General features: G+C 40.9%; 1 protein-coding gene across 2 annotated transcripts in view; it reads right to left on the bottom strand.

Annotated features, from left to right (window-relative positions):
- Window positions 1-13,494, bottom strand: part of COP1 (COP1 E3 ubiquitin ligase) — a 145,925-nt gene that overhangs the window by 118,432 nt on the left and 13,999 nt on the right. The window contains exons 4-6 of one of the 2 annotated variants that reach the window (XM_075936898.1): window positions 13,374-13,450; window positions 10,570-10,689; window positions 7,656-7,724 (exon numbers count right to left, since the gene is read on the bottom strand). In XM_075936898.1, the coding sequence (XP_075793013.1) occupies window positions 7,656-7,724; window positions 10,570-10,689; window positions 13,374-13,450 (266 nt within the window). The remainder of the gene's footprint in view (window positions 1-7,655; window positions 7,725-10,569; window positions 10,690-13,373; window positions 13,451-13,494) is intronic. The other variant, XM_075936899.1, reaches the window with a different exon arrangement.

Raw genomic sequence — 13,494 nt, 5'->3', positions numbered from 1 at the left:
AACAAGGATTTCCATCGATTATAGGTGGTTTTACAGAGAGCAGTTCTTATCTGATCATTTCTTTTCTCTAAACAGCTACCCTCATTTATATTATCGCTCTTCCCATCACCGCCACCACCTTTAAAGCAAGTCAGGCTTGTCAGTCATTGGGACTACTCATCTTGGCCTAGAACCAGTAAAAATAATTCCAGAGCTGTACTATACTCCATTTCTGTTGAAACGTACGTACATCTAATAATCCTATAGCCCAGTGGAAGCATCTTCTGTAGAGCTAAAAAGGGCCAGTCTCATCAGGGCTAATTTTCACAGCAGTGGGCCTTAAAAAATAAATAAATAAATGGTTCAACTAGGTGAACAGAGCCCATCTTCTCTATAAGATGTTACTAGTCTGGGACTAAATTAGCAGGGAACCTCGTGGCAGAAAATAAAGAGCATATGAACTAAATGTAATGCCCAGCATCTTAAAGCCATGCTTACAGAGGTCTCTAAATCAAATTTATAAAAGTCTGATGAACTTCATACCAATTGTCGTCTCATCTTTGTAAAACGCACCAAAGTCTTCAGACTATGGCCTCCTGTACTGTTTTGTTTGGAAAGGATATGGATTTGTATCAGCTTCTTTGATACAGAATTCCAGCCACCTGGCAATGGACAACTTTGATACCTTGGCTTCGTTCTATTACAGAATACTAGAGGAAGACAGACAAGTGATTTCCCAAAACATTTAATCCTTCTGAAGTTAAAAGTTCCTTGCATCTCCACAACGTACCATAATTTTTCCTTCAGTAAACAGGGTTACAGAATGGAAGAAGTTCATTTTGAAAGTAAGTCCCTAGTTGGAATAAAATGTGCATTAAAGATGTCACTGACATTCAGTCACATGACTAGCCACAGGAAAACCTTGTTCTTTCAGGGAAGAGACACTGGGTAGTGAAGGCAGAGAACTGAAGGGAAGCAATATCCCAGAGAAGATAAATCTTGAGAGGTAGAAGCGGGTGTTGGGCCGGCCACAGAAAAGGAAAAAGAAGGATGCCTGTCTCGGGCCCCAATGAAGTCTCCCACTCCTGGATATAAGACCAGAAAATAAAATCATAAATACGGAGCTCAGGAAAAGGAGTAACAATTATTGCACATGCATTAGAAAACTTATTTGGTCTGAACATGTGCTTTCCAGTATCTCATTGAAAAGCAGCTCATACTTACTGCAATGTAAACTACAGCTCCAAGGCAAACCTCAGATTCCTGCAAACAGTCTGAAACAAATGATCCTGCCACCAACGTTTTATGAAGCAGATTTCAGATCTCTTCCTCTCAGATGAGTCTTTGGAGATTGCTTGGGTTCTTCTGACCAAGACAGACTGAGGCCGTTGATGTCTTGAATATCTTGGGTGTGGAACCTTTTGCTCTCTCTATTGCAGAAAAGCTTAGTTCCCCCAAAGAATTTGAATCCGACATTTACTGGGAAAACACCAATCATTTGAGGTCATAATCTCTTATGTCGTGTTATGAAGCCTTTGAACAAGAACAAAGGAATGCAGAGCTTATTGGTTTAAAAAAATAGCACATCTTAGCGGTCTTGCTGCTGATTGAAATCAGGAGGTTCCAGCCAGATGTGAGGGCAGTTGATGAATCTGGAACACTCAACCAGCACAATTTACCTCTCGCAGCAGAGGTGTGGTTTCTCCCCATCCCCATATACACTGAATTCCCAAGAAGGAGCTTTCCTTCTTTATTAATTTGTGGAGCGGGAGGAAGACTAAAGCCACGAATGAGTGATCTTTTAAAACAAACAGCAGAACACTTGAAGGTGGAAGGAGACAAGCATCCTACAGGTCAAAAAAAAATGTTTAGTTTCTCTTCCTTTTCTATTAAAAAATATCCCGTTGAGCACTGGTAAGGGAAAAGGGCTTTGGCAGCCCTTGGATAGACCTAGGTACAGAAGTAATTGCAATGCTTCTTCAAATTCAGCTCGGAAAAAGGATAGGGGAAGATAACCCCCACAGTGAATACATTCACTATTGCCTTTGCTTAGAGCCACGTTTCTCAGACAGAGTCCTGACCCACCAGGGGGGTCACGAGCAACCTAGAGGGAGGTTGCAGTATCACCCTGGCTTAGAGAGAAAGCAGAAGAATGGGAGATGAAAGTTACACCACTGACCACTCAAATCAAAGGTTGCTAGGCACCATAGAATGAGGCTGGATGATCAGCAGTTACAGCAGCTGAGGCAAGGGCTGTGGAAAAGAGTAATACCGCTGCTCCAGAGACACATGCCTCTACAGCTTCTTCTGCGCTGGGAAAGATACCAGAAAGTAACCTTGTGGGAGGGGCTGCTGTGACTGTACCAGTGGAAACTGAAGTGGCTGGAGATGAAAAGAAACTTGACAATATGCAGAGCGACACTCTCTCATTTGACAAAAAAGGTTTCTTCCTCTTGGAAGAAAAGGCTGAGCAGACTGGCACTTCCTCTCCATCTTATCTTCTATTTTGTGGTCTCCGAGGGAGAAAACTCCAGCTGGTGGTGGAGGATCAAATCCCTATGCTCTGCCTCGAGTCTGTGGCAACAGAACTGGCTGGATCCTGAAATGGGTGGAGCCCATTCCAGTCTGGCTCTGCCTTCAAGTCAATCCAGCACACACAAAAAAAGGTATAAATAGTTCGTGAGACTTTAGTTTTGGTTATATTAATATGACAACATAACTAAGTACCATTATAAACCATTTTATAATTGTATTACAAAAGTATTCAACTCGGAGCACTTAATATATCAATATACATTAGTAAAATAAGATCTTTCAGTATGAGATGACATATAGCCAATTTCTCATTTGAGGAAAAAAAGCCCTACCAAAACAAGTCACTCAAACATGTATCAACAACCGATTAAAACGTCTTTTATTTTGTTCCCTAAATACTAGCAATTTTCTTGGCATGCTGTCAAGCAAATGAGTTCTAACATCCCTCATTAAAAAGCAATACATGTAAATAAGCTAAAAGCTCAGTTATTTAAATGACATGGGCTAGAAAAGCCTTATTATACCTATAAATCCATCTCAGAAGTTTTGGAATGTTATCAAGAATTTGTGACATCAGAGAATGATTGATTTCTAGCTTTGTCATCTCCCCTTGCCTACTCATTATCCATTCCACGTGTGTAGATATTAAGTATAAGGTTTGACAGGTAAAGTGATTAGCAAGAGCTAAATCACAACCCTGGAGAATTCATGCTTCTAATTCCTTCTGATTATGGCACAATCCTTATTTCTACCATTTCATATCTTCATTATAGGAAAGGAACAAAAAGGTTGAGAGACACTGAGGAGACAGAAAGATGACTATTCTGAAATGCTAACCAAAGGTGGGCAATAATTTTTTGCTGGGGGCCACTTTGGAAGCACGCAAAGCCTCCTCCGCTCTCCCCTGCCCTGCAAGCAACACGTGGCACTTGGAAATGCCACGTACTCCTGGCAGGGTGGGAGGAGGCTTCGCACGCTCCCCTGCTCCCAAGCCAATTAGGGCCTGAGGAGTGCACGAAGCCTCCTCTGCTCTGCCCCCTCCCCCCCCAGCGAGCAGCGCACGGCACTTCAAAGCACCACATGGCGCTTCAAAGCACCACATGGTCCTGGTAGGATGGGAGGCGGCTTTGCGCACGCTCCCTCCCCCAGGCCCAATTTGGCCTGGGTGCCGGGAAGCATCAGGGCCTATGCGGGCCAGATTCACCCACTTGGTGGGCCGCATCCAGCTCATGAAGGACCTTTTGCCCACCCCTGTGCTCAACAATTTTAGCAAAGCAAATCTGTGCAACATTCAGGATTTACTCCTGGGGGAACTGTGCACTACCCCACAATGCAGAATTTTGCAAAAAATTAATGTTATACATGGAGAATTTACTTTGCCCCACAGAAATGGACTGCAGTGTTGCTAGCCTCCAATCCCGCCCGCCGGATCCAGAAGAGCCCAGCTCTCACATAGAAGACAGGGTCGGGAAAGGGAGCTAAAGATGTTCCTGACAGTTGCAGACCCCAGCATACCCTGTGGAAAGGAAATGCCAGCATGCAGGGAAATACACACAAGCATCAGGCTGTTTCTCCTTCTGGATCCCTGAACGGGGGAGGGAGCAAAGAAGGGGAGAATGCAAGTATCTGGGTCAGGGAGGCCCCACAGATGGGCTCTTGGGGGAGGAGGGATTGTTTGTGTCTGGCCCCCTGACTTGGCTCTAGGGGTGGGGTAGGGCAAGGGACAGAGAAACAGGAACTGGATTGTTATAGGGATTTCTTCAATTCTCTACTTCTGGGGAAATGTGTATGTCTGTCACAATACAGACACATACTTGCCCAGGCATTTTGAAATGAATGAGCAAAACAAAGTAAAACTGGCATGATTATGTACTGTGAATTGAGAAATACAATTTGCAGCATTTTAAAAATGTGTGCAGAATGGAAGGTTTACTCTGGGATACTCACCTGCTGAAAAATACTTCTCACATGACACATGGGAAAAGAGACCTCCCTAATTAAATGTAAAAGACTAATGACACATTAGAAAAAATTCACAAATTCCAATAAAGATGCAAAAGCAAGATTTATATCAATGAGCTAATAGATCTTAGCAAGTGTACAGCGTCAATCTAGGAACCCTCTAGCTTGTCTAGGAACCACAACATCAATGTTATGGAGCAAAAAAATCAACCTTGGTTTAGAAAATCCTGCAACATTATCGTTGTAGGGGCAGGTTAGGAAATGTCATTTCCAAGCAATATACTATCTGACAGGAATATCAAATTATGGCAACAAGTCAAAACAGAGTTTCAACGCTTCAGAAAATGAACTCCTTTTCTACTCCAAGTACCACTGTGCTCTGAAAGTACAGTAAGGCTACAATTAGACACCCACAACTGGCCTTCATCATCTAACTTGGGCTCTGGGGGCTGTAAAACTGCACTGCGGGTGTTTGGTGGTCCCCTCTCAAGTTCCAGTCCATGCCTGAACAGCTACATCCCAATTTTACAGCCCTGTAATTTGAGCCCAAGTCAGCTGACAAGGGCCAGCCGCAGTCTTGAATAGCAATGTAGACATAGATAGGAGCCACTTCTCCATTACGACTTCAAACATTTTTACCCAGACCAGGGTGAAATTGAGGGTGAGGGGAAGGTGGTGATATTCTTCCAAGTTCTACCCACAAAACAAGCTCTCCCATAAGAATTGCCAAAATTAGATACAGTCGCAGTACCACTGGAGACACTGAAAACATAGCTACATGCCCTCTCAACTCCAGTAAGGATCTTCAGTTTGAGCCTTTAATATGCCAACAAGTTCTTTTCACCTCATTGGGAGACGGGGGAAAAATGTGGTTAGACTTTCCCAAATGGCCACCTACTGATGGCATATCATCATAAAATGCTTAGAACTGGAAGGGACCTTGAGACGTCATCAAGTCCAGTCCCCTTCTCTCATGGTAGGACCAAGTACCATTTAGAATGATCATCCCTGACAGGCGTCTGTCTGACCTGCTCTTAAATATCTCTAATAATGGAGATTCCACAACCCCTCCAGGCAATTTATTCCAGCGTTTAACCACCCTGACAGCTACAAAGTTTTTCCTCGTGTCCTAAATTGCTGCAATTTAACCGCACTGCTCCTTGTCCTAACATCAGAGGCCAAGGAGAACAATTTTTTCTCCCTCCTCCTTGTAACACTCTTTTAGATACTTGAAAACTGCTATCATGTCCCTTCTCAAACTAAACAAACCCAATTCCTTCAGCCTTCCCACATAGGTCACGTTTTCTAGGCCTTTCATCATTTTTGTTGCTCTTCTCTGGATCTTCTCCAATTTCTCCATATCTTTCTTGAAATGTGGGGCCCAGAACTGGACACAACACTCCAGTTGAGACCTAATCGGCGCCGAGTAGAGCGGAAGAATTATTACTCGTGTCTTGCTCACAACATCCCAGAATCATCTTTGCTTTTTTTGCAAGTGTCACACTGACTCATTTAGCTTGTGGCCCTCACAGGAAGCTGGACAGTTCTGTGAACTTCCCTCTCCTTTATTACATGAGGAATGAAATACTTAATGTTGACATTTAATCATCAGTTGGCTTTTGAATTAGCACCTCACTTGGATGAATGGGGCTGCTCCCAATAGCCGTATCTAAAATAATTAGACTAGAAATAATAATTAGACTTGCCTCCACTGCCAACTTAACCCAGGTGACCAACACTCAAGGCTAGACTCACTTGGCAGTGTGCAACCACAGGAAAAAGTAGCACTAGAATTACTGTGTCCTCCCTGATGCCCTATTCACCCGTGTGCATTGCTAAGAATTCTTTGTACTGCTGCAAGCTGAGCTACTCCAATTCTTTCGGGAGGACTTATTTGGCCTTCAAGGCACATGGGAAGAACAGCAGGAAGGCACTGTATGACTATTAGCACCTACATAGTTTAGCCATACGTTCTCACTTCAAAGCAGGAGGTTTCCCAGCCCAACTGGAACCCTCCTTTGGGTTTTAACCTATAGCCCCAGACAAGCCAGCTGACCTGGTTTGAAAGCATCAAACATTGGTGAAAGGATTAGGGTGGATGGGAGGAGTGCGGGGGCCATGTCGGAGTAACAGTCAAGTTTATTGCCCAGTGAAGACCTATCTTGATTCAATGTTTTTACATTCTCTCCAGAATTAGAAGAGCTAGAGGTTTTCGTTTACTTAAAAGGTGAAAGCAGAGATTCTGAAGACAAAATAGAAAGGTGCTAAACACAGGAACCAAAGCAAGCTCTGCCAACACCCAATATGAACCTACTTCTGAACAAAGTTTCCCCCCCCCCCCCCCTTCTTTTAAATTGTGCATTAAAATGTTTAAGAAAAACTGGTTTAACACAAGGGGGCATGCTTTATAAATATTTAAGAAACAAGATACTTCCACAGTTTGGGACATATCTACACATCAACTCTCAAGTAAGGGATAAAGTGCACGTGAAATAGAAGTCTGTAATGCTATAAGTTGGCAGAAATCAATTTTAATGTCCATATCATCTCTGTGTCTCTTGTTCCTTTATGGCACTAAGTCCCTCTTCACCTACTTTTGATTATCCATGTAATGAACTTTTTACATGATTCTGTAATACCTTCCTTTTACTCTTCCTATTTTAAATAGCATTATTTTCTGCTAATTTCTTTTTAAAATCCCATGTGCCTATATATTAAAAAAATCTTTATATTAATTCTACGTTCTGACCAATCTTTACTACTTACCCCAATTTGGTATTGCATAAGTGAAATTAGCAGTGACTTTTTTTTTTTAATAAATTTTGGAAACAACTTTAAAAGAGCCTCCCAGCCTTCCTTCCCTCACTTTCCATCTTCCCCTCACACTTGCATCTTGTTTCAAGAATTTGCTGCAAGTTGCCATTGGGCACACTTTCCTTGACAATTTCCCTTCTCCACGTGCTCGCAACCCACAATATGTTTAAAAAAAAGGGAACATTGGTTAGAAATCAAAGCTGCCATATCTAATCTAATCTATAGTCCTTGAAATCCATGCATTTCAAATATCCGTCTACAGGTGAGAATTTTCTCCACTGAGGCAATATTTCAAGATTACCTTTTTTTTTTTTTTAATAGAAGGAAAATGCCTTGCAATAACAAAACCAAAAAATATCTGCTACCTCTCTTTTATTTCTCCTGGCAACCTTGAGGAATTCCATAAGGATCTGTAGTTGGGCAGCATGGGACTCCTGTACAAGAAGATAAGTTGAGAGAGAAACAACAGATTAATTTTATGCATTCAGAGCATGTATACAAATAAATTACTGAACGAGCAGTAGGCGAAAGGAGCAGCACAGTAAGTCGCAATTACAAACAAGGTGGTTTTCCTTTGCTTCATAGATTTCAAAGTTTGGGTTGGCCCCCAGCAAATTTTTATATTATGTCATGAATATTCCCCCTTAGTGCATGACAGGCGGTTAACAAGCAAAGCACATTACTCACTCCCGCCCTGCTTGTAGTGAGTCCACACCCTTTTAGAGAAAAGGTTGCTCACATATCTTCTCATCTTCCACTGCTGGTAGATCTTGAACTTTCACCTCTAATCAACATGCTCAACAGCAATAATTTAGTTTCAGAAAATGACATCCCTTTCCCCAAGTGAACACTGCACAGAAGCACAAAAAGATAGCTTCTACAATGGAAAATAAATTCATAGCGAAGATTAGCTGGTTTTGGGAAAGAAAAGAGGTGTTTCAGTTTCCTAAATAAATTAGTTCCTTACATTTTCCTCTCCAATGACCAGAAACTTGAAGAGCAAGAGGGAAACAGGAATGCAGATTCTCTTCCTATGCCTAACATCAGTATAGCAATACTACTAGACTAGCACATGGCAGAGCAATTTGCACAGACCTTAGAAAATCTAATTTACTGGAGGTCTGAAAATGAACTCAAAAGGTGGGACAAAGGAGTGAGCAACATGGGTCCATTAAAGGAAAAAATAGCAGCTGAGAAAGAGGGGATAAAGGTGCTTTTCCGGTTTGGTTCTTTTGCTGTTCTATGTTTCCATGATAGAAACCAGAAAAGGAGGTGAGTAAAATTTAGAGAGAACACATTACTTATTTAATCTGAATGGGTATAAGCAAAAATGTAAGTGAAGCATTACTATTCGTATGCCTAGGTGATGCGTCTATTCTGAAAGTGATAGTCTTATAATTGAACAAGATATAAACACTCCACTTGAAAGGTTTCTGTTCACAGAAGGAGAATGTGATGTGTGTTCACATTGCCAATCCACAGCTTCTAGGGGGGGAAACCTATTTATTATCAAGTCTGACCCCAGCCCAAAGGCGAATGTTAAACAGTCACAGAGGGTCTATTCTCTATACACAGGTAAATACACATGCAAATCCACACACAGTATGTTTAAAAAGACCTCTTTTACATTTACTACAGCAATTTTATTGCCGGAAATGTAAAAGGAATTTAATTTCCCCAAAGGAGCCTAAAGCCAAACCAATAGATCATGACTTCATTGATCCTGAAGGAGGCTAACATATATACCACCACCAGCACATCTGACAAACCAGGTATAAACCGCCATATAACCTGACCTCCAAATCTAGACCATTAGCACATTAGGGATGTTAGCAAGTAGTTGACTAGTTGACTACCCGAGAAGCATAAGCTTATCAGGTAGTTGACTAGATTATCGACAGCTCACTCCCCCTCCCCAACCCCACTGCCTCTATAAGAGGCACCGGGGAGGGGAGAAGGGAGGGAGAACGTAAGCCAATGCTGGGGGGAGCCATCTTAAAAGCCAGTTCCCCCCAGGACCAGCTCCATGGTGCCACCTGCCCGCTCACCCCCTGCTGCCTCTATCAGGGGCAACAGGTGGGAATAGGGGACACTGCTCCAGCAGCAGCCCCAGACCGCCAGGAACAGGGGTTGCTGGACTCAGCGTGAGCTGGGACTGAATAGTCCCAGCTTGCACTAGTCCGGGATGCTGCGCCTCTGCATTTTAAACATAGTAACAGCCCAGTGGTTTTTACTACATTTAAAACGTCGAGCTGCAGCGCAGCTGGCTCCCAGAGCCAGCATGAGCCAAGACTGAGTAGTCCTCACTCAAGCCAGCTTCTGGAGCTACCCTGCTTCAGCACTGCAGAGGTGCTCCTGCAGACTACAAATGGCATCCTGCATATTATATCGACTACACGATTTGTCAGCTAACCACAGTTTAATGTCCCTAACTCATATACATGCTTCTTCATAGACTGGTTTACGTTAGGCCTGTCTCCTCTCACATTGCTGGTTTCAGATGACCATTTTCCAGGAAAATCACAAGAGCTAATCACAAAATTGTATAGCATTATACTCAAACACCAAAGTTACAGCAAAATTATACAAAACCCAAATGTTCTGCTGTTTATTCCTGGTGACAGACTGCTTCATAACCTCATGAACTTTCATACTGCTATGACAAGCAAGACAATTTCAGCTTTTCTTTAAGCATGAAGAGGGAACAGGCCTGATTTTCAGAGATGCTGATCTCTCTCAAATTCTTTTGACTTAACATTGGAAGCTGTAAGAGCTAAAAGTTGGTTTCACAGTAACTGCTTCACAGTCCAAATAATTGGTAAACAGAGTGAAGCTCCCCTTAAAGGATTATTGTTTAGTAAAATCTTCAAATTTTTCATATCTTTATGTTAAATGTTCACTCAGCAAATTGTATCAAAAACAGAGATTGTACTCTAATAGCCACTTGCATGGCAGGTCACTTTCTGTATTCCCTCTCTCCGCCCTCAATACTGATGCTCAGCTTCCCCTTCAGCATGTTCCTCTACCGCAAGTGAAATCATAAACAAGCATTTATTGCATCATACTTCAATACCAGTCAGACTGCTGCCATGAAAAAAATCAGTGAAATGGAGAAATGTTCAATACTAGAGCAATGGGGTTCTATAGAAAACCCTATAGATTAATTCCGTATGGTGAGTCCACTTCAGAAACAAGGACATGTGTTTTGGAAAGAAGATACCTGTGATTAATCACAATTAATTTATTGGTAAATGAAATAAGACAGGAAAAGCTTCTTACTGCCTCCAGTTGCTTCTTTTTTTGTACAAGCAGCTCCAACATCAAGTTAACATTTGCCAAGTCAAGATTATCTTGATCAGTTCCCAATAAGTCTTGAAATATCTGCCATCGGTGTCCATTCTAAGAAAAGGAAAAGAGGAGAAAGAAGGTAAATACAGATTAGTTGTTTGACACAAGATATTTAAATTAGTGTTGCAGTATTTCATCCTCTGAAGTATCTTAAGTAGTTTTCAGAAAGAAAAATTCCCAAAAAAGTATAGAAAACATGTATTCTGTGTTGCATCACATCCCAACAACTTAACTGGGAAAGTATTTTGAGGAATTGTCTTATGCTAATGTATGTAGAGCAGTAAGGTAGACTTCAGAATTCATCACAAGTCTGGTGTCACTAAAAACAATTCAGGAATTTGCTAAAACAAAATCTCTTTACATCCCATTCAGCAACAAGGCCAGATGAAAACTAACTTAGAATTTTAGGACTATATGACTAATTCAAGATATTTTGTTACACTGCAATTTCTAAGAAATTAGTGCAATGTCTCCAATCTTCAGTTATTGACTACTCTCATATTTACAGTTAAGCATGTGCATTTGCAGGACTGGGGATAAAATCTGTCATCAACCCAATGCCTCCCCTCGATTAAGTTTATAGTTTTGCTCTGCGTGTGTGTTACAGGACTGAGTATAAGTAACATAACAAGAATATAGTAAATGTATACAGTAAAGAGAAAACCAGATTTTCATTTCAAGTAGTTAATTTCTGAAGTGATAGATTACATTCCTCCTTCACAATTCTCTCATGCTGAAAATCTTTACAATGGAAAAAGTTAACCTTACAAGCCGCCTATTGGCATTAAGAGTGCGTATATCTCAGATAAAATTGTTGAAATGGGATCTTGTTTAAGTCAACCATACTTTAATAATTAATGTTATCTGGACAGCAGCAACACTTTTTTACACTGTGGTTAATCCATTTCTACAGACAACTCTTTTCCTGTGGAATGATCCAGTTTTCAAATAAACTCAACTTGTATAAGTGGAATTAACTGACATGACAAATTTTTTTAGTGTTTCAGCAACCAAATCCTTTGATTTCAAAGTACTGACAATTCTTACAACTCAAAGTCAACAAACAATCTAAATTTAGAAGTGTTCTAAGTAACCTACTCAGAAGTATTTAAGTCATAAAAAAATTAATAGCATCCACATAAAAGTATATTTCTTTTTACAAGATGCTCAGTAGATAGTTTAAGATCTTTTCTGTTCTTAATTTCAGTCTGGAACTCAACTACTGGAAAAAGTTATGTAATGTTAAAACATGTCTATGTGATTTGAAATAAGCCAATATGACTTGAAATCTTATACAACATACTGGATTCTAGTAAGAACACTGCTAAATCGGTACATCAAAGTGAATATGCAAATTTATGAAAAAGTCGAATAAAAGAAGAACTCAAATTTTTAAAGAAAAAAGTTAACTTCTTGAGGTGCAAGATGCATATGTAATATGGATAAATATACCACATTTGTTTATCATATCTCTATCCCAAGAAACCTGCCTTATACAATTGCTAAAGCAACAGGGCAAAATCTGTTAGGCAGTACTAGTGCTTTTAGATTAAAAAATTCAACTGTACATGAAGATTTGGGGATACCTCAACATTGTCATTTAATTAAGCAAGACCCTCAAACAAAAACCCTTAAGGCAGGTCCCCTTTTTTAAAAAAAGAGACTTCAGATCTCTTCAACACTGAAAATGCAATCTTGGGTGGGTGGGTGGGGAGGGGGGGGAAGAGAACAAACTAGGTGTGTGTACACACACACACACACACACACACACACACACACACACACCTAAGTACTTTTATTTACTGCCAAGATGTAAATGAGTATTTCTGGAATACACTCGTGACAATAAGTTTCCATGAGTTATATGGATCACACATCTAGTGGTGTGTGTCTCATAAGTGTGCTATCAAAATTCCCAAGGGAAAACAAGAGGAGATGCTGATTAACTACACCCCTTTGTTCACACCACACACAGCGTAATAATCTTTGTCCAGACTATGCTCTGTGAGGTATCATTTGAAAAGTAAATCACTGATCAATATCAGGTGAAATATACATAGCAAACTTAGATGTAAAGTTACAAAATCTCCATGTGATGTTGGTAGCACATGTTCAGACTGACGCAGCCCTGATTAGGCAGGCATGGTTGAACAGGTCTGTCTTTTAAATAAAGGAACATATGCTTGCCTCAAGTTCCACTGAAGTAGCAAACAGAGTCCTTAAGACAGCCAGAGGGAAAGGCACATCTGTGTTTCAGTATACAGAGCAAGAGAGCAGCAAGTATGGGGCCACCTTCACCTCCGGACTCCACAGCACCCTCCTTACAGTGTGAATAAACTTTGCTTTGAAGGGCAATCCTCAGAAGGCTCCACTATAAAGGATGACTGGACTGCAATAGCGAGGGGCAAAAACACCCCAGGGATCTTTCCCTCTCTTTTTCATCTAATATAACAAACGAACAAGCCCTTTGACTTTTGGAGGGGGAAGGAGGCATCCAGACCTGAGAATCTGGTTAGCAGTGTTGCTGGGAACATGCGATAAGGATTTTACTTGGAATCAAGTCTAGTTTAAGTTTGGTTATTAGAAAGATGTGTCTATTTCTCTTGTAACCATTTTTGACCTTAATGTCTTATACTAGTACCAATAGTAAGATCTGTCCTGCATTAACCTAGGCTATGAAGCAATTCCCATCCAATACCATTAATAAAAACAAAGTAAGAAGAGTTGAAACATACGGTGCTACTCACTGAATGGTCCAGTTTGAATCGCTTTTCCTCAAATCTTTGCTTCTGTTTGAGGATGAGCTCATTCACTGAAAATCAGAAAAAAAAACATGTTAATGTAAGAAATGGGTAG

This window comes from Pelodiscus sinensis, chromosome 9 (genome assembly GCF_049634645.1).
Source record: "Pelodiscus sinensis isolate JC-2024 chromosome 9, ASM4963464v1, whole genome shotgun sequence".
Lineage (NCBI taxonomy): Eukaryota > Metazoa > Chordata > Testudines > Trionychidae > Pelodiscus > Pelodiscus sinensis.
The sequence above is the reverse complement of the archived record's forward strand: the minus strand, read 5'-3'. Positions and strand labels throughout refer to the sequence as shown.